The sequence below is a fragment of the Amborella trichopoda genome, chromosome 9 (genome assembly GCF_054954075.1).
Source record: "Amborella trichopoda isolate Santa Cruz 75 chromosome 9, AtrichopodaSantaCruz75HAP2 v2.0, whole genome shotgun sequence".
Classification (NCBI taxonomy): Eukaryota; Viridiplantae; Streptophyta; class Magnoliopsida; order Amborellales; family Amborellaceae; genus Amborella; species Amborella trichopoda.
In genome coordinates, this window is record NC_142344.1 from 7,428,935 (window position 1) to 7,456,111 (window position 27,177).

The window sequence follows — 27,177 nt, forward strand, 5'->3', positions numbered from 1 at the left end:
ACCGTGTAGATAATATGTTGTAAAATGCACTATTTTTTAGACTTAAAATCTTTTTATTTTTCATAGTCATACGTCTCGATGTCGAGATGATCAATCAAAGGATTTTTCAACGTTAAAAATACCTTTTCCGCTGGATTTTTGAAGGGCATTTGTAGTTCTACATTATAAGGTAGCATCCTTATATAAACTTTTTCCTTCTTTGATTAGCACCGATCTCTATGAAACCCTCAGGATCTATCTATGTAAATTCTTCTTCATTTAAGGCATGTTATTGCTGATCGTACTTACGTAATATTTGTGTAACCCTATATGTCAGGTGGTTGATTTCTTTTGCACAATTGGATCATATCAGTATCCCTAGGGCTAAGATCTCTGCAACCAATTATCGCAATATCTAACGGTCTTCAAACAAAGCTATGATATCACTTGATGCTGGACGGAAATGCGGGAAATTAAATCCATCTTTTTTCTCAAACATCAAATAAGTAAAAATTAGCGTTAATGGAAAAAAAAAAGCGTGGGGTTTAAATCAAGTGAAGAGAATATTTTTTTTATATAAAATTAAACTCATTCCAATAATATAAGCTTCCTATAATGTGAGTCTCATCTTTTATAAGCATAAAACTCTAAAATTAACCTAATCTCTAAGTAAATAATTTAAAACTCTAAAATACTTCTAAATAATATTAAAATTTTAAAAAATAACTATGTGAGCAGTAACATGTGAAGAATACCTATAAATAGTAAAAAAAAGAAAAAGAAAAAAGAAAAAAAAATTAAGTGTTAGAAAAATTAACCCTATATTATAAGGAAAAATCCATCATGAGTCAGGAGGTGCAAGCAAGAGCCCGCTGATTCACCAATGTCCATCTTTAAGATGGACGAAAAAGATTCACGAGGTTTAAATATCAAAATTTTAATTGTTTTCATGCTCATAATCATCTTAACCTAGATCGTGAATCTCTAAAATTTTAGATTAAAAATCTATTTCTAAGATGGTTTAAGAGGGGGGTCGCATATGATTCATAGAAACCTCACCCATATTATAATTCTTAAAAAGTTAACTCTAATAAAAAAAATAAAAAGTATACTCACATCTATTAAATTAAAATTTAAAATTTAAAATTTGAATCTCCCGGCTTTTTTATGTCCATCAATTTCTCTTAAATCAAATGACAGGGATAAAAGATCTCTTAGAAATGTTTTCATAAATTTTCCCTTGTTTAATTAGAGAATAGGCGTGGATATTTCGGAATAATGTGATTGGGTAGAGAGTAGACACATGCTATGTCTGTGTCCGAAATCCGAAGGAAGAGAGGGACCAAATTAAATTAAAATAAAAATAAAAACACCACACACTCCACAGTCCTATCACCCACCATGTCCGCCCTCCTCCCCGCCTCCACCTCCGCCTCCTTATCCCCTTCCCCTCTCCCCTCTTCCTCTTATCCCACGTCTCCCTCCACAACTGCTCCACCTCTGTCCGCCACCACTCGCCCCTATGACTTCCAGCCCCTCCTCTCTTTCCTCTCCTCCGCACCCAATTCTCTCACCAAAACCGCCTCCCCTGTCACCACCACCAATGGCTTTCCCTCCGAGAACAGTAGCGCGTCCATCTCTGCCGCCACTTTGATGTGTGAAGCGGAGCTGCGCCTTGTCTCGGAGTACCGGGCTGTGCCAGCAGGCGCGTGGCACTCGCTCCTCAGGTCACTATGCGCAGAGGGCAATCTGTCAGCGGCCACGGAGCTGGTGTCGTGGGTTGCGCGCCACAACCTGTGCTTCTCGCAGGCCCTCCTCCACTCCGTCGTCATCCACGCCCTTGGTCGTGCAGGGCAGCTCCGCCGCGCTCTCCGTCTTGCCTCTGACTCCCCCCTCCCCCTGTCTCCTCTCACTCTGAACTCCCTGCTCGCTGCCTGTGCGCAATTGAATTTGCCTGCCCCTGCCCTTCGCCTTCTCTCTGTAATTCGTCGCCACGGTTTGCTCCCTGACCCGGCTTCTTACTCTGTGCTCGTGCAGGCCATGAGGCGGTCGAAAGCGGCGCCAAGACATTTGTTAAACCTCTTTCACAAGCACCTAAAACTTGATCTCCTGGAGCCTGATTCTCAGCTATTGAATGACCTCGCTCTTGCTTTCGCTCTTGCTGATCTCCCCTCTCATGCTCTTGATTTCGTCTCCTTAATCCAAAGCCAGGGGCTGAGCCCTAAAGTCTCGACGCTTATTGCTTTAATCTCTGCCTTGGCTGATTCGGGCCAAACAATCGAGGCCGAGGCCGTTTTTTATGAAGCATTCGATTCAGGATTGCGAACGCACACGAGGGCATACAATGCGCTGTTAAAGGCCTACTTGAGAGCGGGGTGGGTATCAGAAGCGGAGGCATTGGTGTCCAAAATGGAGGAAGAGGTCTCCGACGCTCCCCCTGACACCCAGACCTATGCGCTGCTAGCAGAGGTGTATGCGCGGGCTGGGCGGCACGAAGGCGCCTGCATTGTTTTGCGTGAGATGGAGCACAGAGGCCTCCCTCCGAACCCTCGTGCTTTCTCCCGTCTCCTCGCTGCCTACCGAGACATGGGCGAATGGCAGAGAGTATTTTCAGTACTCCGAGAAGCTCAGCGCTCAGGTGTCATTCCCGACCGCAGACTGTACAATGTGGCGATCGACGCTCTGGGTCGGTGCGGGGACCCCGAGCAGGCTGCCCGTGCATTTAAAAAAATGCAGGCTGATGGGGTCGAGCCTGACGGTGTCACATGGAACACGATAATCGACTGTTATCGACGAGCAGGAATGCATGAACGTGCACTTGATATGTTCAAGGAAATGGAGAGTAATGGTGTGAAGCCTTGCGTGACAACGTTTAACATTGCGTTGAATACGTTGGGGGAGATGGGGAGGTGGGGGGAGGTGGAGGAAGTGGTGGAGAGGATGAGGGCGGATAGGGTGGAAATGAACGTGATTACGTACACGACACTGGTTGATGTGTATGGGAAGGCAGGAAGGTTCAAGGAGGCCATACAGTGGGTGGAGGGAATGCGGGCTGCTGGAATGCAGCCATCGCCCAGCATGTACCATGCGCTTCTCAATTCCTATGCTCAGAAGGTACTAACTACTACTGTGTCCTCTAATGCAGCTTCCATTTGGTCTTCCTGGTTCTGTGTCTCCTTAACAATACTAGTTTTTGGTTATTTCTCTTAAGCACAAAATTCCTTCCGTCTTTAATTGTACACATCAAGCTGTAGTAAACTCACAGAGTGAGATGGTAGTTTAGTTATTTATTTTTTGTGCTTGATGATTTAGTTGGAAATGCTTGTCCTACTTTTAGAAACTCAAATTTTTCCTATCAGTAAGTTCCATTATGAGCTCCTAAATGATTATTTGCTTTTTAAATACCATTGCATGAAAATCTTAACTTTCTATACATGGCTGAAGTGGAATTCAATCCAAATTATTGCCATTAGATAGAAAATTTGAAATGGGGCAGCCTAGTTGATTGTAATGTAGGATGGGTGGGTCTGATAAAAAAGAAATGCAGGGCCTTTAGTTTATCAACAATCTTCATTTGAAGTTTATTGGCATTGTATGAACTAAAGAGCCAACAAGAAATCCAAAGAAATGCAGGGCCTTTCTGACTCTTAGAGTCAGGTAGATGAGCAGGTCAATGAGAACCCCTTTAAGTGGTAATAAACAATCTCGCTCCAAGCAGTTTTTATCCACTCCCTACTGGAGGGCTGATGAATTCCAGTATCTCTTGTTTAAATGGAGTAACATTATGATGGATATTAATTGGTAATTGGGCATACATTTGATATTGTCATCTTAATTACCTTTACAGGGCTTGTCCGATCAAGCAGTGAATGTTTTTAAAGTCATGAGAGCTGATGGTTTAAAGTCTAGTGTTTTAGTACTAAACCTACTAATAAATGCCTTTGGTGAGGATAGAAGGGATGCTGATGCTTTCGCAGTGCTCGAGTTTATGAAGGAAAATGTAAGTATGAGACCCTTTTATTTATCACCATCATGTTCTTTAACCTCCTTATTTTCTTATACTCAAGAGCTTCGATAATCTTTACATGTTTTGCCTACGAAGTTTCTTCTTGTTGTATGTACTACATTATGTTTTTTGTGTAGTTCTGATGATGCTCTATATTGTCCTACATGCATGAGAAAGCATCTTAGTGGAAGCTTTTCTTAAAATGCATATATCTGTGACATCTTATGATCCTAAAAATTTGACTTGATGTTATTTTCCATGACTATAGGATTTGAAACCTGATGTTGTGACTTACACAACACTAATGAAAGCTCTGATCCGTGCAGAGAAGTTTGATAAGGTATGATTTCTACAATCTTCTCTCTATTAGTTTTGATTTGATTCCTGGAAATTTGAAACTTGTGAGATTTATTCAAAGTATATAACTATCCACGTGTAACTTACAATACATTATGGCCCTTCTCAAGTTTCAGTGACTGCTTTATCTTAACATATATAAGCATCCCTTCTTATTTATTTTCGTATATGGGTATTCTTTGTTAATTACATGAGAGGCCTGGTAAATTCCTTCAGATATTAAAGACTTCTGTTGGCATTTAGATGCAATAAAAAAATAAAAAAAGGGAAAAATTGGAATGAGGCTAATACGATTGTCTCTCTTTCTTTGATGGTTATACATTTGTGCTGTCTGTTCTTTGGGTTTGTTTCTTTTGCATGTATCCATATATATTTGTTTTTGCTGCTTAATAATGTTCTTCCATTTAGAAGGTTGTATTGGGAACTCAAGAATGAAAATTTTTAGTTGTCTCTCTGATGTTGCATGTATGATCACTCTGATGTTGCATATGTGATGTGTGAAAAAATTTATGTTGTTTTTGTAGTACTTGCCCTCCCTTACTTTGCAGAATGGGAATGGTGTCGAGGGCTTCAGCTCAGTGGCTCTACAAACTTTAAAAATTATAATCTTTCAGAACATGTGACTAAACTTTAAATTTTCTTTTTTGCATTTCCAAAAAATAAAAAAATATAAGTGAGTAGAACTATCTGACTTGATTTCTTGAAGTTTTGGTATTCACTTGTGCTATTTATCAATCAAGTCCATTTCTGTGTACAGGTTATGTTTTCATACATTTCCCGCTACTCCAGAGTCTTCGAAGAAAACTTCCTTCAAAAAAATAGTGCTTTCATGGATTATCAACTAAGCAAAACTGAATAGGATGGTCTGTTATGACATTTACACCCTAACATTAATAGGCTATGTTGCAAGGGTACTGGTATATTATTAATGTGCAAGTGTTGTACCATGTTGACACCAAGACTGATACCTGAAACTGCAAGGATACTTGTTAGTACAAAATGACACAATTAGAGAAAAATATGAATAAACTATAATAGTACCAATTTATATGTGTGAATGCGTTGGATGCATGTATATCTTTATTATACAATCTATGACATGTTTTTTTATGTGTTAGATAAGATACTCATATTGACTAGTCATTTCATAGTTCTTTGTGTCGTTGTCCGTTTCTATCCCTGTATTTGGGCATGGTAGTTAGTAATTAGAATTGCAAAAGATAAATTTGACTGGGGATTATCTCTGTGCAGTAAGAGTGTTAGTTCTCCTTTAGTGGCCTATTTATCCCTGAAGAAACTGTTTTCCATAGCTTGCCTGCTGTTCTTATTGAGCTGAATTTTTTTTTTTCAGCCTCCTAGGAAACATAAAAAAGTTAGCAAACCCTAACTACATCAGTTCCTAAACTCTTTAACATTTCTCAACAAGAGGTATTACAATGATGAATCCTTCTTGTTATCATGCCTATAAGAAATTTGGGGTTTCTCATGTCATCTGAAGTTTATATGTCCAGATTATTCCTAACTATCAAAAACTTTTGTCTGGATTGTCCCAGGTCCCCGATGTCTATGAAGAAATGATTTTATCTGGATGCACACCAGACAGAAAAGCTAGAGGGATGTTGAGATCTGCACTTCGGTATATGAAACAGACTTTGGATTAACAATGGTGGACCTTAACTGTATTGGATCTCAGGAATCTCACAAGCTTTGCAAAGGACTTCTATTGGATTTATTATTTAAGAAAGCCTAGCTCTCCAGCTGTCCAGCATGCAGTTCAAGGTTGGAATATGGAAATTATTCCTTTTTTTGCATACAATCTTTTTAGTTTTAATAATATGAAATGGTTCCATGTAGAAATTCCTTTGAAGAAAAAAATCATGATTGGTTACACTGACTATAAATAAGCTCACGACTGTCTCGAGTGTGGACACATTCTTCGAAAGGATCAATCTTTGAAGCATGTTGCCCAGCTAGATTTGCAAGGAAATCACCTGCTACAAGCAACCAGACATTGATACAACTATTGGATATTTTATTGATGCTCTGTTGGTTGTAAAACTCTGTTATCAGGTAGATTTTGTAATTGCTGACTCATTCTGAGAGTAGGTTTTGCAAGCTTTAGATTTTCTTGGTGTAGACTTAGTAGCCTTTTGTGGATTTCTCAGTTTAGGAAGGATACAAGTATAAAAAACTATCAAATTGAATAAATATTATCGAATTGTAACTTTCTGAAATGGCTAGTTTTTTACCTTTGCTTGAAAGAAATATTGTGTAGACTAAGGTAAGGTGTAAACAACATATACCCCTTCAAGTGTATAGACCCCAGAGATATGAAACATTGAAGGAAAACATATAGTTCGGAGTTAGGCTGCATGGGAGGATATGTGGAGAACATATAGTGCATGGATGGCCCTTGATTTCCTATGCTTGGAAACTATAGTGGAGACATGACACTGCATCCAGACTACTATGGGGAAAGCATATGATGACAAGGATTAGGATATGCTACTTGCAGCTATATCCTGAATGCGATTGCAATTTTAAGTTCTTCACAACGAACTATTAAGGTGAGATGCTTCTCAAGTCAAATATGTCATTATCTGCTCAAACAGAGGCACTATTCATCTCAACATCCTTGGTGGAGGATGGATGGGTTAGACTACATGTGCACTGTTTGGATACTGCATATAATATGGTTTATTTTACCAATTTTTATATATTCTCATGATGAAAATTGCTGATGAGAGGATTCAAAATCCTTGATTAAACACAAAACCCTTACCGATTGCTTGATTGGTTACAGGGATATGATGCCCAGATATAGATATGAATGAGTTACAGATATTGACATAAGGTATATGTCTTGAATCGCATCTAGATACAAACACAGCTGTAAATATGCATTCATCCTCACTACGTTTTCATATTGATACCAAAGGGTGGTGACAACTAGCATTCAACACAAATATAATTGGAGAGAAGTTAACTTCCATAGAATTTTATTTTGTTAACATATCTATCTTCCATGGAATATTATTTTGTTAACATAACTAATCTTTTTAACCACTTGGGAAGATTTGCCGCATGGTACAACCCAATGGAAACCTGATTGGTGTTTGTCCTACAGTCCCCTAAGAAGAACTCTAGTGATCTTGAATAGGAGTGAGGAATGGGAGATCCTATAAAATGACAAGCATTTAGTAAACAAATCAGTGTCTTGTCCAAATCAGGAATAACAATTCCATTTTTGGAACCATCTATATGTACTTCTAAACAGTAAGCAGCTACTCAACGACCTAGATGTGTGTTCATACCCTGTGATTTTTTAATAAGCAGAGAAGAATCGATTGCCTTATTTGTTTTGCTTTTTCAAGCAGCAAAGGCAGTGGGTTGCCAACAAGCAAGATACTCTGGTTGGCAATGAAAGTTGATAAAAAAGAAAACCATCTTACAAGCTCGAGCTCTTACATATTAAAGAGAACATTCCGGTTCTAGATATTCAGGTTCTTATCCAATCGTCAATAATCCAGGAATCCAGATTATATCTCAAAATGAAAATGGGAATAATTACAACATTATAAAGTCCTATCAAGTATGTTATTGGCACAACTTGTGGAGCATGCAAATCCAATAGAATATTTCATCATCATCGTCATCTAAGCTTTATCCCAACTATTTGGGGTCGGCTACACGAATCTTATTCTGCCAATTGGATAAGGATTTATAATAGAGATGTGGCAAAAGTTCTACTCTGGATGCCAACGTAACACAACCCACCTTCTTTCTCATCCGGGGTTGGGACTGGCAATGGCGAAGTTGTATGATCCTAGAGAATCCTTCACTAAGTATTATTTGTGCTTGGTGACACCTCTGCTGCTGGTCCTGCAGTCCGCCAAGACCTACTCTTTTAATAAAGAAGCAAGAATAACTCCACTTCTTAGTACCTCACTAAGGAACCCAACTCAAGCCCATGCAAGATAATGAGACGTGCTGTGCAAACTCAAACCAGTTACAGACCCACTGCACAAGAAAGATTAAAAAAGAAAAACAACTTGATTAGCTTTGGCTACATTATGGTTGCAATTGGAATGCCTTTTGATTGTACGGATAGGAGCGCAATCCACTGACCTGTAAAAGAAATGGACCTCAATCAAGTACCACAGCTAGGTGCAGGTCTGATTTTGGGCCTTGGGGCCTGATTTTCTAGAGGATCTTTGGGAAACTCATGTCATTCTTCCCCTCATGTTTTCAGTATGTGAACTTATTTGGTCCTATAATTTTACTGTCCAAATTATGATCTCTGGCTTTCTTTTGTTTTTCTGGTTATTACTGTTCATCAACATTTTTAATGAACCCTTTTTCTCCATATGCTTTTGACAAACCAGAAACTAGACCTACAGGCTTCTAGGTGATGCACTGAAGGCAGATTTGCCGAACTACCTAGAATATTTAGTAACAGACAGACATTTGCCATCTCTCTCTCTCAATACCGATTTGGATATGTATTACATGCCATGAACTGTTTTGGTTGTAGCTGTTACCATGTTATGGTTTAATGAAATTGTTTAGTGAAATTACTGAGAAATCAGTTTTCAGATTTAGTATGCCAATTTTCAGATTTAGTATGTCCTCTTTATCTTTTCATATGAAATATTTGACTGCCCAGTGGAATTGTGTTTATACCCTGTTACAGATGAAGGTAGCTCACAAAGGGACCTGTTGAATTTAACTGAAAAGAACGTACTCGTTTGGTATGCTGGCATCATTCATGGAGGTCCTATAAAATCATCGTGGCAGAGAATGGCTTATTCTTTGTGCTTTAGTCCTATACACAAATCCCCACAATATCAAGCACCCTGAAAACAGGGGTCACTTGTTAGGGTTTTATATCATCCAAAATCTTTTTATATGCATGATGCTATCAGCATTTCAGATTTAATGTAGCATTGTAAAGAAAGAACTATACCTACATAACTCTTTGTAATGTTTTTGCCATAGTGCTTTCATATTTTTTCCTTGTATTATGATATGGTTTCCAAATTTCAAATACGTCTTTGTACGAGGCAAGTTTTGGTGGTTCGTTGTTATGCTATTCATGTTCCTATGTAGTAGATGGTACATATGTAAGCCAACCCCTATCCGTCTTCATCAACAAAACGGTGTAGGCGAACTATTGATCTGTTGTCAAATAAATAAATATATATATATATATATATATATATATATATATATATATATGTGAAAAAAGCTTGGGGTGAGTCCAATAGTTCACAAAATAATATAAGTCCAATGGTCTGGATTGAATTTGGGCCGATCTGACGGTCAAGAGTGTTTGAATTTTTTTTTTGTTTTTCTACAAATCCAAATCACTTGAAGTTTTAGGTGAATATTATTCTCATCAAACCGCATTTAATAAAAATATAAAAAAAAATAATCCGATAAATTAAAAAAGATCAAAATACCTTCGAATATTTATAGGGGTATTTTGATCTTTTTTTCATGTAAAATATTTTTTTAATATTTTTCGAATATTCACCTAATTTTTAGCAATACATGTCTAAAATTTCAAGTGATTTGGATTTGTAGAAAAAAAATTAAAATTTAAACATTATCGGATATCCGTGATTGTTATATTGACTCAAATTCAATCTGGTCCATTGGCTTTATTTTTTCCGTTGAGCTAGTGGGTTCACCTTAGCATCTTCCTATATATATATATATATATATATATATATATATATATATATATATATATAAGAAAAGTTTATATAAGGTTGCAACCTTAAAATGTAGAATTACAGATGCACCTTAAAAATTTATCGAAAATGTTGTTTTAATGTTGAAAAACCCTCTATTTGATCATCTCGACAGCGAGACGTATGAATATAAAACAAAAAAGTTTTCGGGTATCAAAAATAGTGTATCTTGCAACACATTATCTAGGCCATCAATTTTCAAGATTTTTATATGTTTATAGATCTCCTTGATTTTAACTATTTTTGGAGTTTAAAATTTTTTAATTCGATATGAAAAGAAATTTTAAGATAGTCCTAAAAATTTTTTACAACAAAATTACATGTTGTGATAAAATTTGAAGGTGTCCGTTAATTGGATTGTTTTAGGTTGCAACCTTATAGAAATCGTAGCATATATATATATATATATATATATATATATAAACAGCTCACTAGCTCACAGGAAAAATGAGCCCAACGATCTAGATTGAATCTAAACCGATCTGACGATCATGGATGTTCGATAGTGTTTGAATTTTATTTTTTATTTTTACAAATCCAAATCACTTAAATTTTGGAATGTATATACATCAAAAATACGTGAATCTTCGAAAATATCAAAAAAATATTTTATATGAAATAAATTGACCAAAATACCCCTAAAAGGTTTTGGAGGTATTTTGATCAATTTTTTTTTACTAATTATTATTTTTTATATTTTTATTAAATGTGACATGATGAGAAGAACACACGCCTAAAATTTCAAGTGATTTGGATTTGTAGAAAAAAAATTAAAATTCAAACACTACTAGACATCCATGTTCGTCAGATCGGTTGCGATTCAATCTAGACCATTAAACTTAGACCATTCCATGAGCTAGTGGGTTCACCCAAGCTTTTTTCTCTCTATATATATATATATATATATATATATATTAAAAGATGATGGATGAGTGATCTATATAACCTATACCACACGTGTATCATGCAAAAGATGATGGATGAGTGATCTATATAACCTATACCACACGTGTATCATGCAATTTCTCATATGCAATTACTTTGCCCCGCCGTCCTTTATTTTTCTTTTTCTTTCATTTCTTTTTTTGGTACCATGCCTTGACACTTGAAAAGAATATGCATGTTGAGCTTCAATACCCATTAGCTAAGGATTCTTCAATTAGTATCATGTAATGTGGGGCAATGCAAATACGGAACAAAAAGAACGCTATTTTTTTCAAAATAAAAAAGCTGTCTGAATGTTAAAATACCAGATAGCTCTTTCAATGATAGAGTTGAAGAGAGAATGAGCCATTAATCGCTCGTATATCCCGTAAAAACAGTTGCATACGCCTCCCTCTTTCTCGTACATCCTGTTTCTCTCTGTAGACTTACAACCAGGCTTTTCTCTCTCCAAAACATCTTCACAGAGAAAAAGGAGGTTTACACCATGCGCCATTCATTTAGAGAGCTTTGCAGCATCCCTGCCATTTTTAGAGAGGGAAACAGCGGTTTACATCACCACTCGTGGCGTTTGGGGAGGGGGAGGGGGAGGCCCATAAGCCAATCTGCTGAAAGAAGGGAGACATCCGCGCTGAAATCAGAACTCCTGTATTCATCATATCGTGGATCTGGTATCGAAATAAACTGTTAAAGGCATAGGCAAACACGAGTTTCCAATCCATACTTTATGTTTTGGGGGTAATTAGATTAATCCATAATTCTAGTCAATCATTCTGCTCTATCAACCATGTCCCAACACTGGAAAGGTTCATACCCAACAGAAATAAGACCTTCCAGATTAAGGACTCTTGCCAGGACACTGTTGTTTTGTATGGTTTCAGCCATCTCTCTCACTACCAGCATGATGTCTCCTCCCACTCGGTGCAATAAAAACAAATTTCGTCCATTGCATCAAATCTGTTTGTTCGAAAGACAATACACGTGTTCATTTTCCCAAGAAATTCAACCAGAAAGCAGTTATGAAGAGCTTGTTCGTGATAATTTAGTTCTCAACCTTAGCTAGAATCAATGCCACCTAGACACCTTGCCATTGACTTGGTGTCGCATATAAACACATGTAAGACACTCCGTCCAAATATGTCAGATTAAATGACAAAGAGCTACCCTACTCTTCCAAAAAAAAAAAAAAAAATGACCAGGCCTTGAAGTCCCTAATAGGATCACCAATGTTTCACACACGGGGATGTCATGTTCAAGGAAACCAAAAATGGCACTTGGACCTTTTGACCTAGAGAGTGAAGTCCTATTCTTATGCCATTTAATTTCCATGATTAACTATAAACATGCTTATTATACAGAATAACAAGAAAAAAACGAATTGTCTTGGACAACTAATATCTGTAAATTATCAAAGAACTACACAAAAATGAAAAGCAACAATTTACTTATACAGAATAAGAAGAAAAAAACGAATTGTCTTGGACAACTAATATCTGTAAATTATCAAAGAACTACACAAAAATGAAAAGCAACAATTTACTTCATCATCACCATCACCATCAAAACCTTTTTCCAGTTATTACCCAAACAAAAAAACCGAAAAAATACTATTAATCTATCACAAAGTTTCCTCTTTCAGGAATAGAGTGCTTTTGTATTATTAGTGCATGTAGTATTTTATCTGATATTGAGTATGCCAATACAATAATAGACCGCAGAAAAACCGATGATTAACTTCTATTGCAGAAAGTGTTTTTTAATTCTAAAAATTTTCTTGTACTGACTTGTCGAGGCATGTCTATTTTTTAGGTCCATTAACACCTGGAGGGTTGAAACATCTAACATTGGCCAGAATGTGTTACAGGCGAAACTCAGTACGCACTACTTTTCTGTAAAAACCATCAGATGTAGCATATCAAACACAAGTCCTTCCCACATGCTAAAAAAACAAAGGATGCTAATGATGAATGTCTCGTCTCAATCACCTGTTCATTGTAGACAATGGAGATGACATGTATCATATTTGTAATACGCAGCAATATGAAGGTCACTTCTCAAATTCAAGATTCATATAGAATCCGCCAACAATGAAGGTACCATGGGCCTCAATCAACTAAGAGAAAGCCCAATCGAGATTACTCATGCCTAAAATCCCATAAAAAGAAGTACTACTGCTGTATCTAACACAACTAAACCGTCACAAATAAACAGGCCCTACAAAAGAAACTCAAATACAAGGTGACATGATAAATGATATCCGAGAAAAGAAGCAAAAAGAGAAAAATGGAGCCTCAGATAATGCCGATCTTGTTAGCCACATCCAATGCGTCATGATCAGGCGTCAACCTCACATAAGCCTTTTTCTTTCCATCAGGCCTGAATTCATAACAAAATAGAAGCAAAAGACTATCAGAATGTATTCACCAAATCAACATTCTCTCCCAAAGAGCAAATTGTACATTTGCACCTCAAGTAAAAGATCAGCTTAGGATTTTCTCGATGCAAAATTTTCGGATCCACTTTAGAATCACAACATGAGCATTAAAAAGAAAAGATTTTTAGTTCTTGTACACGTAGATCTAATTATTCAAAAACTGGTCAGTCTTGTGTTCTCAATCCTTCGGCATATTTTTTTTCAGGAACATCCAGAGTTCATTGTCAATTTCATTTTATTTTTTATTTATGTATATTTTTAGTTTGTTGTTTCGTATATAACACATTAATTTACCAACCTCACAGTAATATGCCAGAATACTACAGAATTCAAGCAATATGTTAATAGCAAATTCCATACAATTCAAAAGTAAATTAACAATTATCACTGGGAACCTCCATTCAGAACAATAGTGATCCATGCCATTTGGCAGTGGCACTTGAAAGTAAAGATATGGTGTTTCCGCAAAAAGGACAACAAAGGCTCATACTAATCTGGTTGAGGGGATGAGAGTTGAAAATGTCTAGTACTCAATGATCAGAATCTGGTTGAGGTGGTGAAATTTGAAAAAGTTTAGCACTGAATGATCAGATAACCTTGAATTTACACATGACAAAATAACAATGATGTTTACAAGATATGCAACAGTTATTTTTAATGCATGCTTGTGTGTTATACATGTGCACTTGTGTTGTGTGTGGGGGGAATCTGTTCGTGTGCAAGCGTACGCATGTACATCCATGCATGCACACGAACACAGAGTGTGGGGGGAGAGAGAGAGAGAGAGAGATTTAGGTGATCAAATATTTCTTTTTCTTTTCTCATGGACAATGAGATAGATGGTGCTTTAAAGCACACTTTACGAGACCTTTGGAGAGAAAAACAAAGGAAGAGTCAAATCTACACCCTAGTTAAACTTTTGGTTCAGTAACAAACATTAGTGAGATTATAAAAATCCAGAGAAAAGAACATGTAAAGGCCATTAATTACAACAATATCTAGAAAGACTTTGTAAAAGTTAACTACTTTGATAAATCAACAAGTTAGGTTTTCGATGATTTAATCAGCAAGTGGCAGTTCCACGTCCCATCCTCAGAAAAGACAGTTTAAGGTCCAAGAAATTCAAACATGATGCATAAGAATTAAAAAGAAAAATCAGGAAGAAAATTCTAACCTGATCAAGGTGTTCACTTTCTTGGCCTGAATATCATACATCTTCTTGACTGCCGCCTTGATCTTCTTCTTGTCAGCACGAATGTCAACAATAAAGACCAATGTGTTATTATCCTCAATCTTCTTCATTGCTGACTCTGTTGTGAGTGGGAACTTCAGAATCTGGTAGTGATCAAGTTTGTTCCTTGGGGGTGCACTAATGCGAGGATACTTGGGGTTCCTCTCTTTCTTCAATGTCTTGGGGCGGTGAAAAGTAACTGACGTGCGGATCTTCTTGGTTTTCTTCTTAAGAGTTGATGCACCAGACTTCACTGCCTTAGCAGCTTTCAAAGCCTGGGCCTTGGGGTCAGCCTTCTTTGTGGCAGCGGCTGCATGAACAAGCGGTTTTAGATTTTCTTTCATGGGTATCGAGATAAACTTGAAAGTAAAGATGGACAGCAAGATCTACACATGCGCGCACGCACTCACACATATATATATAATGTAGCAAGAGGGAGTGAAGTCAGTGACATCACTCATCTTTCACCGCTAATAGGGGTCCAGCATCCACCAACCCACCAATATGTATACAATCCAAACTACTCCAAGTCATTGCTCTCAAAAAACGGCCAGCGAGTTGAAGTCAGCAAACCTAAGTCTTCACCTTTAAAATGCTTGGGAAATGGGGAATGGGAAGAAAACTAGAAAGAAAAACATGGAAAACCAGATGGAAACACAAGAGATGTGGTAAACACAGAACCAACACAGAAAATGGGACAGGCTAGGGAAACACAGGACAATAACGCTTTTCATACAAGTTCACAACTTTATGAAACTGGAACTTACTAATTAAAAAAAATGAGTTTACTTCCGACAACTAAGTTTTCCTCCAAGTAAGAGCTTAACAAAGTTCCAACTGCTAATAACTAAAATGCTAGACAACATTAAACGACGTCTTCTCAAAACAGCAATGACCCCTCCACTCGCCAGAGAATAAGTGCATTTACCTCTGTTGCTGTTTCTACCAGTCTAATAGCAAATACATATTGACAAGAAATAATCAATCTAAAAAGGGTTACCTTTAGGAGCCATTGGATGATAGGAATTCTTTAACCTTTGATCAATAAACACCTGGAGGATAACAAATAAACCATACTAGTAAACATAACCCTAAAAATTCAAACACAATGATGCATTTTAGAACAAAGAAGCCAAGCAAACGATAACTGACATGAACTAAACTTATTACTCTCAAATACAATTTGCAACAAACAATAATGCTTGAGTTTATGGAATTGGACATCTATTTGATCAATAAACACCTGGAGGATAACAAATAAACCATACTAGTAACCATAACCCTAAAAATCCGAACACAATGACACATTTTAGAATAAAGAAGTCATGCAAAAGATAACTGACATGAACTAAACTTATTACCCCCAAGTACAATTTGCAACAAACAATATTGCTTGAGTTTATGGAATTGGATATCTATTTGTCATTCACTAAAAACTTTGGAACAACATATAACATCATTTTGTTTTTTTCTAGAAGTAAATTACACTACAAAGCCAAGTATATCAAGTTAACTAGCACATATGAGCAGCAAAATTCTAGGAATTAGAATGAAGCTCCTCACAAGTAGCACGTCTCTTGCCACACCCTCTTTTGCTAGGAAGTTACGAATCATATGCCATGCATATGAACTGGGTTTAATGAAAGAAGAGGTACCAACCTAAATGAAGGTCCAATCTAGGTCTTTAACATGTATAGATGTTAAGTCCCAAACCTAATGGTTTTTCAAGTGCTTTATGTAAAGAATCCTAGCGTAAAGAAGTTCATATATGCATGCGAGCGAGGGAAAAAGAGAGACCCCACAGGGGGGAAGAAGAGAGCGAGATTTCTAGTACAGAATAAAGGTACATTAACATACTAAATAATGGTGATTGTGATCAATGCTAATTCATACCCAAATGAAGGTTGTGGAAACTCTTGAGCGCTAGTAACCACATGCCAATAAGCTGGTGCCAGGCTAGTGACAAAAACTGTAGCTTGATTTGTTGCTAAGAGCACTACAGTAATTATTTCATACTAGATCACCAATCCCAAGGAGTTGATAAGAGTCCACTAAATTAAATCTAGACTCATTTTGGTCAATGAGTTGCAAGATTCAAATTCAATATCCTTGCCAGGTGCATGAACTATTGTTTACAAAGATCGACCAGGAAAAGACCCACAAAATTTATGCCTTGGTACATTTTTTATGAAGACTAGGACTGCAAATAATGAATTCAACATATAAAGATTCCCATTAAAACGGCATGTCTCATACCATAACTAGGGCCTCGAAAAGCGACTTAAGGAGCGCCAGGGGTCCTAGGGAGGATTTCTTGCTTTCACCTTTCCTCTCAAACAATATGATGAGTCTCTGAGCAGATACTCAGATAAGGTTGTTGTCAAAAGTTCAATAAAAGACGTTTGATGGATGTTTCTCTGGGGGAAAGAAGGGTGGGGTTAAAACCAACAATAAAACACATAATTTTGTGGCAAACAATCATGGACTTCTTTGGTGGATGAACCACTGAAAACCCCCAGGACATCAAGTTCATTTTTAAATGCTGAAAAAGCTTGTGTTTGCCTGACAATCACTGAGTAGTTCTCCCAATCCTGCCATACTTGAAAACCTTCCATCAAAGTTCAGCATCACGTAATCCACCATTACTTAAAGCAGAGTTAGTCCTTTCAGTTTTTAGCTAAAATTTAAGCATCCTAAACTGGTAAAAGGTCAAGTCGGTAAGGCCTAAATCATTCAACAATCAGTACTCAAATGAATTTATATCAAACATTTCAGCAAGGACAACTACATGATCGAAGTGCCTCAAGATAACAATCTAGAATGAACACAAATGCATGCCAGTTACATGAACAAGAATGAATGAGTTCAGCACGGTTAAGAGTACTATATAAATTGGCAACGTAAACATACTTTAGAAGGAAGAAAATGATGAAGTGTAAATGGAGGCTTCAAGTGATCAGGGAAATCAATCCCAACACTGGACATGAAAAATACACCCATTTTTCTATGTCAAAGATGAATGCTAAGTGATTAAGAAAAACATCATGGCCATGCCAGTTCTGATTTTATATGTTGAACTGGAATGCTTGGCACAACTCATTCAACATGCATAGGAGAATGGTAAGTGTTGGCTTGTGGAAAAATTGCAAGCATCTAGCAAATACAAGTGCAACAAAAAAGATTTTGTGAGAACTTTTGCCACCTTACTGTAGTAATGCTTATATCAGTCTCTTTGTATTGCTCACTTTGATCAGAAAACTATTGTTTATCGAATAAAAATTGAAATCATGATTATTCATGCAAATAATTGAGATGCAACCACACTCATTATCCCCCAAATCACCCCTTTAATGGAATCTCCGCAATTTTGATTTTTGAATGTCCTCTTTACCCAAAATCAGTTAATGAATAGCAAAACGCACTAAAAGATTTCATCTACATCTCCACGGCCACATATCAATCCCAACTATCAAACCACACAAATTCATTAGCCATTAATCTTCCTTCAAGCTCAAAACATATTAAACTATAAAGCATACAATCAGCTCAGGTCAGCGACTATGACAACAATCACATCTTCCCAGAAATGTCACTTTCTCGTGAGAAAATGACAATAAATCAGCAATAATACTCTCATGAGCATACGATTAGCCCAAATGCAAGCATTTTTTCTCACTAAATAATGCATCAAATTTAAAGGTTAACATTGCGAAATTAAATGGAGAAAAACCCAACTCCTGATTCAACTAGAAAAATAGAAAAGTAAAAAATAAAAAGAGTAAACCAACATTCATATAGATATTCAGAAATACATAACAAGAGAAATACATAGCAAGAGAGAGATACAGAAAACACAATAGAGAAAGAACTATTAGATCTATATGTAAATAAATAAGATCGAATTTCACGTAAATATGTAATTTCACACAGAAAAAGCACAATGAAAGGAGTGACAACGTACCAGTCAACAGGAGAGGGCCTCCGCACTAGAGGAAACCCTAAACACAGAACCCGCGAATTTATAGAGCGAAGAAATAAAAACCCTAAACCATAAAATAGAAGGCTAAACTCATTAAGGCGGCAGTGAAAATTTACAAATATACCCCTAATGAAACATTCACCGCCCTCGCTTTTATCGCTATTTACAAAGGACGCGGTTTCTATGCGTCCAAGCCCGCATATGTAGCAATAATAAATCTATTTTTTCATATGGGTTTTGTATTTAATTTTTAAGGATACGTAATCTCTAACATGGAGATAATAAATATAAAAAAAATTAAATTTTAAAAAGTAAAATAATAAATATAATAAAAAGACATTTAGACTATTAGTTTTCATTGTTTTTAAATGAAACACCTATTTACATCCATCTCTATAATGATGCTTTATATTTTTTGAACCGCATATGTAGTCATGTGGTCCAGCCCACATGAGATAATTTTCCTTTACAAAAGGGCTCATGCTTGTCATATTACACGTAGTGTGTATGGTGCATGGAATGGCCCATAGGTAGGCCATCCATCGTTCCTCCGCATCAACTGACGGTAGAGATGATCTCCTATTCCTATGTTGAGAGAATATGGGACAAACAGCCAGCTAATCTCTCTCCTACGATGATGAGGTTGAAGATGGATGGTTGATCACTAGACTATGCAGTTCACACACAATGTGTAATATACGTCCCCTCCCTTCCAATGTCATATCGTTAGTGTACTATTTATGCTTTTCTGAAATGTTTTATTGTACTCATAATTAGCAATAATTTAATTTATTTAAAGGGTGAGGTTTGTTGTGCTAAACTTATACTATACAAGTAAGACGCACATCTAAATTTTGTAGGAATATGTAATTCAGGGGTCTATAAATTTTACAATGCCTTGAAAATCTATTTTTAATTAAAGTTGGCAATGGACCTAGACTGGAGGAGTAGACCCGATCTGAGTCCAAAAATTGCATTTACTAATCCTCCCAAGCAGTGTTTTAAAAAATGCCGAGTCGAATCGGACTCGCCCGATTCGACTCGAAAATCGCGAAAAGGGGATCGGATCGGCTAAAAAATTGGAAATCATCCGGTTCTAGAGAGAACCGGACGATTCTGCACAGTGACTAGCCGAGTCACTGTGCATAATCGGCGAGTCCGTGAAGAACACGAGTTGCACAGTGTTCTTCACGGGATTCTTTGAAATTTGTCATTTTTTTATCATTTTTCTTGTTTTTTTTGGCATGTGATCTAATTTGCAGGCTGTAAACATCTTTATTCAGCTTTTTCAAGGATTAAATGGTTGAAAAATTTAGTGTTTTTGGATCACGAAAAATTTGGTGTTTAGGGTTTCCGCCTTTTCTGAAAGTTTCATGCCAAATAGGGCATGAATCTTTCAAAATTTGTAGGCATTTTGATCTTAAAGCTATGAATCAAAACATTTTGTTACTAATTTGTGATAATCGTTGAGAAAAACGGAGTTTTTTGGAGATTGAAGCCTTCGGTTCAAAAAATCAGGTAAGAAGTTTGGGTTTTTTTTTTTTCCGCCATTTGATTTATTTCACGACATATTTTGAACATAATGAGTTCAATAATTAGGGTTTTTAATCTTTATTGTGTCTAGTATGATTTAAATTTTTCAATTTTACGTAATCTGGTCAATTACAGCATGAAATTTGAGATGAACACTGAGATGTCTGCGGAACCAAAAGTCCGCTGTTTTTTTTTTTTTTTCCGCCTTTTGATTTTGTTTTCATGATATATTAGAAATAATGTGTTAAAAATTTAGGGTTTTGATTCCTTATATTGTTGTTTATCAGAAAATATACTCAATTGGATGTAATTTATTCACTTAGAGGTGGATTTTTGAGTTAAAATCGCTTATGTAAAACGGCTCTATGAAGAACAGATTTTTGTTTTTTTTTTTTGTTCTTTTTTGTTCTTTTTTTTTTTTTGTAACCCATGATAGAATTTTTTGTAATCCATGATCGAATTTTTTGTAATCCATGATCGAAATGTTTGTTTTTTTTTCTTGTAATCCATGATCGAATTTTATTTTTTATTTTTTATTTTTGTAACCCATGATAGAATTTTTTATAATCCATGATCGAATGTTTTGTAATCGATGATCGAAATGTTTGTTTTTTTTTTGTAATCCATGATCAAAATGTTTGTTTTTTTTTTTGTAATCCATGATCGAATTTTTTGTTTTTTGTTTTTTATGTAACCCATGATAGAGTTTTTTGTAGTCCATGATTGAATTTTTTGTAATCCATGATCTAATTATTTTTTTCTTTTTTTGTAATCCACGATCGAATTTTTTGTGTTTTTTTGTTTTTTTTTTTTTGTAATCCATGATCAAATTTTATGTAATCCATGATCGAATTTTTTGTAATCCATGATAGAATTTTCTGTAATCCATGATCGACTTTTTTGTAATCCATGATCGAAATGTTTGTTTTTTTTTCTTGTAATCCATGATCGAATTTTTTGTTTTTTTTTTTTTTTTGTAACCCATGATTGAATTTTTTGTAATCCATGATCGAATTGTTTTTTTCTGTTCTTGTAATCCACGATCGAATTTTTTGTTTTTTTATGTTTTTTTTTTTTTGTAATCCATGATCGAATTTTATGTAATCCATGATCGAATTTTTTGTAATCCATGATCGAATTTTTTGTAATCCATGATTGAATTTTTTGAAAATTTGTGATTTTTTTTGTTTAATCCATGATCGATTTTTTTTTTGGAATCCATGATCGAATTTTTTGAAAATTTGTGATCTTTTTTTTTTAATCCATGATCGAACTTTTTGAAAATTTGTTATTTTTTTTTTTTAATCCATGATCGAATTTTTTGAAAATTTGCTGTACTTTTTTTTTATTATTTCTTTTTATCCATGATCAAATTTTTTGAAAAATGATGATTTTCCGAAAAGATGTGAAAAGCGTGATAAAGTTTAGATTATCATGATGTATTAAACCCGATTTTTAATTTTTATTGTTTGAGTTTGCTGTATTTTTTTTTTTTTTTTTCCATGTTCAAATTTTTTGAAAAATGATGATTTTCCGAAAAGATGTGAAAATCGTGACAAGGTTTTAATTATCATGAGGTATTAAACCATATTTTAAATTTTTATTGTTAAAGCTTTTGTTGAAAAAATTGTATGTTGATGGATTATTTATGTAAAAAAATGCATGTTATTATATTTTTAATACAAAACTGTATTTTTTTTATCTGTTGTTCTTGGATTTTTTAGTTGGAATGACTGATGTTAGCTGGCTCTTAGAAGAATTGTTTTTATTATTAATTTTTTAATGCAAAAAATGTATGTTCTTGATAATTGAGTTGTAGCCATGTTTGGAGCTTGCATTTTGTATTATATTATTCTGAATGTTTGTAATTGATATGTACGAAAATATTATTGTCAAAAAAGGTATTTTGCAATAACAAATAACAACGAATATGACTACAGGAACTACCGCAACATATTATCACTACACATGGTGATTATTTTTCTTTTTGAACTGTCAGGTTAATTTTATACTTTTTACATCTTAAAACAGTTGAATCATGTCAAGATCTGCAAAAGACGCTGCATGGCAACATGGGGTCAGACTTGATCCTAACAAGAAAGACAAAATTATTTGTAATTACTGTCAAAGAGTGATAAGTAGTGGGGTACATAGGTTCAAGCAACACTTGGCAGGGGTTAAGGGAGAAGTTTCTGCATGCACTAGTGTCCCTAGTAATGTAAAAAAACAGATGGTGGCAATTCTTAATGCTAACAAAGGTAAAAAAATTGCCAAACATAGGATGAATGAGGAGATAGCTAGTTTATATACACCATCAAGCAGAAATGATACAGAAGAGCAATATAATAATGACCTAGAAGAGCAATATAATAATGAGCTGGACATGGCCACAAGATTGCGTTTACATGAAGAATATCAGAGGGAACGTAGGTTTAGAATGCCCGGTGGGTCTAGCTCAGACATGCATGGTGGGCCTAGCTCCGATATGCATGGTGGGCCTAGTTCAGATATGCATGGTGGGCCCAGCTCGAGCATGTATGGCGGGCCCAGCTCAAATATGTATGGAGGGGTTAGTGGCAATATGTATCAAGGAGAATTAGTTGTTGAAGAAATTGTTTCTAGGTTACCTAGGAGTGCCAGTATTGCAGGGCATGGTTGTAAAGACCCATTTCTCTCAAAGCCTAAGTCACAACAGATGACCCTAAAAGGCATGGTTAAAGGTACAAGAAACATGTTAGGGAGATATGTTGGTAAATGGCTCTACGATAAAGGGATTCCCTTTGATGCAGCCAATAGCCCATATTTTCCACCTATGATTAGTGCAATCCAGAGCGTCGGGCCCGGGGTAAAACCCCCGACGGCATATGAGCTCAGTGGGCCAATATTAGATGAAGAGGTAGAGGAAGTTAAAAAGTGGATTGAAGAATATAAACAGAGTTGACCAAGGACAGGAATTACTCTCATGAGTGATGGTTGGTTGAATAAAGTTAGCAAAAAGGAGTTTTTAAACTTCTTGGCCTATTCCACAAAAGGTACAGCTTTTTTGTCTAGCAAAGACGTATCAGGGACGAAGAAGGATGCAAACTTCTACGTACGACTATATGATCAGATAATGGAGGAGGTAGGAGATAAGCATGTAGTCCAGTTTATTACGGACAATGCGCGTGCATGTGTTTCTGCGGGCAGCAAGTTGATCGATAAGAGGCAGCATCTAGTATGGACCACGTGTGCTGCACACTGCATCGATCTTATGTTAGAGGAGATTGGTGAGATCAAAATTGTGAAGGAGACTCTAGATGAAGCAAGGTTGGTGTCGAGATTTATATACAACCACTTTACAATATTATTTCTGTTTAGAAAACACTCTAAGAAAAAAGAGATAATCAGGCCTGCCATAACCCGCTTTGCGACCGATTACTTAGTTGTGGACTCCATTCGATAATCTGAAGGTGCATTAAAGAGATTGTTTACTTGTGAAGAGTGGTTAAATGACCGCCTCTTGAAGTCCAGTACCGGTATAAAAGTGGACAACATAATCTCAAATAGGTTGTTCTGGTCTCGATGTTCCAGTGTTGTAGAGGCTACTGCCCCTTTGGTCACGGTGTTAAGAATGGTGAATGCTGACAAGAAAGCTACCATGGGTATCCTTTATGAAGGTATTGAGAGGGCGAAATCAACTATTGGGGAGAAGTGTAATTTTGCTAGCAAAGTGATCGAGATTATAGAAAAGAGGTGTAACACCAAATTTGGACGCCCAATTCATTATGCTGGTAAATATATATTTATATCATTACAATGATTCAGTTTAAATCATTTTTTTATGAAATTGTAAATGACATTTTTCTACCTATATATTTTTTAGGTTACTACTTCAACCCAAAATTTTTCTATTTGACACCTGAACAACCTCACAAGATTATGGAAGGGGTCAGATACATTATTGCAAGGTTGGAGAGAAGCCATCGAAACCAAGTAGCAGCAATACAAGAGGTATTATTTAATGTTCGGGTAAGAACTTCATTGAGTTGTTATATTTGTGAGGAATAATGCACTAAAAAGTAATATATTTGTTTTAGCTTGCTATGTATAGGGATGCTATAGGATCCTTCGGAACTAGACTTGCCAGAAATTCTCGAACTATGATGGATCCAGGTTATCCCCTCGCTAATATTTTGTTCATTCATATATTTAATCTTATGAATTGTTCTTGCCCTTACAATGCTTTTTACATTTTAATCCAACTGAATGGTGAGAGATATATGGTACTGATGCACCTCACATAAAGAGGATAGCAATCAAGGTGCTCTCCCAGACATGTTCTGCTACTGGCTGTGAGCGCAACTGGAGTACGTTCCAATGGTTGCACACTACTAGGAGGAATCGACTCGCTTCTGAGAACCTTCATAAACTAGTCTACGTTCATTATAATTTAAACCTCAGAGAGCGACAAATAAGAAGGAAGCTTGAAGACTATGGGCCGATAGACTTAGACACAATATTTGTCACAGACACTGCAGACCAATGGGTAGTAGAAGAGGAGGAGCCAGTGTTGCACAAGAGAGCGTTCCTTGAGGCTATCGGTGATGAAGATATTGAAGAAAGTGATGAGCAGCATGAAAGAGGAAGCAGCCAGCCAATGTATCCACAATATGTCGGTGATATTGCACCTAATGAGGGAGAGTGGGAAGGGGGTCTAAGAGAAAATGAGAGAGATGATGATTCTGAGGCCACCCTATCCCAGCCATATTATTCACATATCGAGTCCCAACAGCAACAGTGTAGGGATGAGCACGACAGTGCAGGTGAGCATGAAGGATGGACAAACTTCGGGGATTTTGGATTGGGAACACAACAAAACACTAACACTCAGGGATTTGGGAATAGTCAGAGGCCCGCTAATATCGATGATTCGTTTTTAGATCGAATCAATGAATTGTTAAACGAATTCAATCAATGGCACCAGCGTGACCAAGAAGAACAACAACGTCGTCTATCATTTTATTTTTAGATCGTATGTTACTAATTTTATGCTTTATTGTAGTCCATGTATGTTGATATACTTATTCCATGATAATTCTATGTTTATCCTTTTGTGTGATGTAAATTAAATACTGAATGGCGGTTCATGCAGGGAAAGAATATATCAATATTCGCATATTCATTCAAAAACATGAAAATTCTTAATGGAGTACCCTCATTTCTTATTGAATTCCTAAAAAACAATATTTATAATGAATTTTAATAATTTTTTCTGATTTTTTTGAAGCTTTATTCGGACCGATTCACCCGATTCCCGATCCGGATCGCCGATTCGCCAATCCGGATCGGTTTTTTGGAAGCCCGATCCGGGTCACCGATCCGTTTTTTAAACCATTGCTCCCAAGTCTTTACCATTGGATTTACCGATCCTCTCATTGTATACTTTTCCTTACCTATGTTACTTAGGAATTGATTACATTTACTAATCCTCCGAAGTCTCGTATTTAAAATTGATAATTTTCTCTGTTTCACTTGAAGTTAATTGCATTTACTGATCCTTTAATGATATTGGGTAAGTCCCTTTTACGGTGACTCTATTGTGATGCTTGTGCAAGCATTGTACAACATGTCCATTCTACATTGTAGAAACGATTAATCTGTGGTTCGAGGTATCACCCAACAATGATGAAAAAGGCTTACAATCCAACACAAAAATGCTCTTAACAACAAGCAATGAGGGAATAATAGGTTATTATTCATTTATCCTGAAAAGATATAGTAGAATAGCGGATCAAGATTCGTGTAACTGATCCCAAATAACTAAAAAATCACTTTAAGGATGATGATGTTTCCTCATCCTCCTCGTACAACTTTAATTTCGGATTACCAACCATAGAAAATCTCTAGTTTTATGCTTAGCACTCTGGATCTTGGCTTTGTTAGCAAGCTTCATAGTTTGGACATATCTTGAGTTACTCAATTTAGCATAAAGCGACTTAACAGCTAGCATGAAGCGGTAATTATTGTAGCCCCTATTTATTTTTTCAAGTAGATTAGGGGTTAGCTTTTTTAATGTATTAGTAGAGTGGTGTTAGTGCTGGGAATGAAAACTAATGTGGTGACTAGGATATAGGGTGTTACCACCACGACCCCAACTCCGTTCCCATGGGAAGTTCTTTCAGCCAACAAAATGTGTTTTTGCTACTTTTTTACTTTGTTTGAGCATAAAGTCCAAAATAGAATTTCTTGAATGTTGAGATACAATTTCATCTATTACATTTCACAAGCTAAAAGTGTTTATGACCTTCTTGTAAAAAAAAAAGAATGGTCTCATAATATACAATCCCATAAATTTTTTAAATCCAAAACGTATATGAAAATGAATTTTAAAGCAGATCACATTTAAATAAGTGTGTGGGTTTATGCACCAAAACTCCGACGGAAATATATGTATATATAATTTCATGGACACGTTCATATCCCTACCTTTCTATCAAACCCGAAAATCTAATCTTCCTCCCTAATCTGATATCCAGATGCTGGTATAATCAGGAATCCTACTTTGATCCAATGTTGAAGAACAATAAGGCAGCTTAATGAAATGTTTAATTGTCCTGTTTTCACTTTTTCTTTTCCTTCTTAGGCTACTATGAGTGGTCCTTCTATTAGGGTTGTACATTCATTAACTGGAGCTACATCTATGGGGCATCAATCAGACGAAAACACCTACTACTCTAATTTAAGAAATGGGCCAATTTCAAAATAAGAAAATTCAAGAATTATACCTAGCCAATTTCTCTTTTCATTGCTTCTCTTCTTTCAATGCTTTTCTCTATTTTAATTTACTTTGGATGAGATTTGCATCAGGTGTCCACCTTATACTACGACACCTTATACTATAGAAGTAAAGCATGCCTCTAAATTTTGACAAAAAATGTAGTTCGGGCGACCGAAATCTTACAATGGTTTGAAATCCTTTTT

General features: G+C 36.0%; 2 protein-coding genes and 1 long non-coding RNA gene across 6 annotated transcripts; 1 reads left to right on the forward strand and 2 right to left on the reverse strand.

Annotated features, from left to right (window-relative positions):
- Positions 1 to 1,261: 1,261 nt before the first annotated feature.
- Positions 1,262 to 9,366, forward strand: LOC18424094 (Pentatricopeptide repeat (PPR-like) superfamily protein). Of its 4 annotated transcripts, XM_020661557.2 has the most exons (7): positions 1,311 to 3,093; positions 3,827 to 3,979; positions 4,254 to 4,325; positions 5,896 to 6,121; positions 6,197 to 6,909; positions 7,146 to 7,196; positions 9,036 to 9,366. In XM_020661557.2, the coding sequence occupies exons 1-4, from the start codon at positions 1,381 to 1,383 to the stop codon at positions 6,001 to 6,003; spliced, it is 2,046 nt and encodes a 681-aa protein (XP_020517216.1). In that variant the 5' UTR covers positions 1,311 to 1,380; the 3' UTR covers positions 6,004 to 6,121; positions 6,197 to 6,909; positions 7,146 to 7,196; positions 9,036 to 9,366. The 4 variants fall into 4 exon arrangements, with proteins under 4 accessions (XP_006828751.2, XP_020517216.1, XP_020517219.1 ...); XM_020661560.2 differs by lacking the exon at positions 7,146 to 7,196 and having other exon boundaries at positions 6,197 to 6,412; XM_020661559.2 differs by lacking the exon at positions 6,197 to 6,909.
- On the reverse strand, positions 7,915 to 9,036 carry LOC148780338 (uncharacterized). The gene is made up of 2 exons (XR_016041256.1): positions 8,471 to 9,036; positions 7,915 to 8,362 (listed from the first exon to the last, which is right to left on the reverse strand). It is a non-coding gene; the product is annotated as an uncharacterized LOC148780338 (long non-coding RNA).
- Positions 9,367 to 13,062: 3,696 nt separating the features above from the next.
- On the reverse strand, positions 13,063 to 18,722 carry LOC18424095 (large ribosomal subunit protein uL23). Its single transcript, XM_006828689.4, has 4 exons — positions 18,667 to 18,722; positions 15,706 to 15,757; positions 14,649 to 15,015; positions 13,063 to 13,416 (listed from the first exon to the last, which is right to left on the reverse strand). The coding sequence occupies exons 2-4, from the start codon at positions 15,716 to 15,718 to the stop codon at positions 13,332 to 13,334; spliced, it is 465 nt and encodes a 154-aa protein (XP_006828752.1). The 5' UTR covers positions 15,719 to 15,757; positions 18,667 to 18,722; the 3' UTR covers positions 13,063 to 13,331.
- Positions 18,723 to 27,177: the final 8,455 nt, after the last annotated feature.

Bases quoted from the DNA above. Each gene is read 5' to 3' on its own strand.
- LOC18424094 (XM_006828688.4), top strand. From the start codon at position 1,381: ATGTCCGCCCTCCTCCCCGCCTCCACCTCCGCCTCCTTATCCCCTTCC. The intron at 3,094-3,826 runs GTACTAACTACT...TTACCTTTACAG, and splicing joins TCAATTCCTATGCTCAGAAG to GGCTTGTCCGATCAAGCAGT. The intron at 4,326-5,895 runs GTATGATTTCTA...GGATTGTCCCAG, and splicing joins GTGCAGAGAAGTTTGATAAG to GTCCCCGATGTCTATGAAGA.
- LOC18424095 (XM_006828689.4), bottom strand. The intron at 13,417-14,648 runs GTTAGAATTTTC...TTATGAATTCAG, and splicing joins AAAGTGAACACCTTGATCAG to GCCTGATGGAAAGAAAAAGG.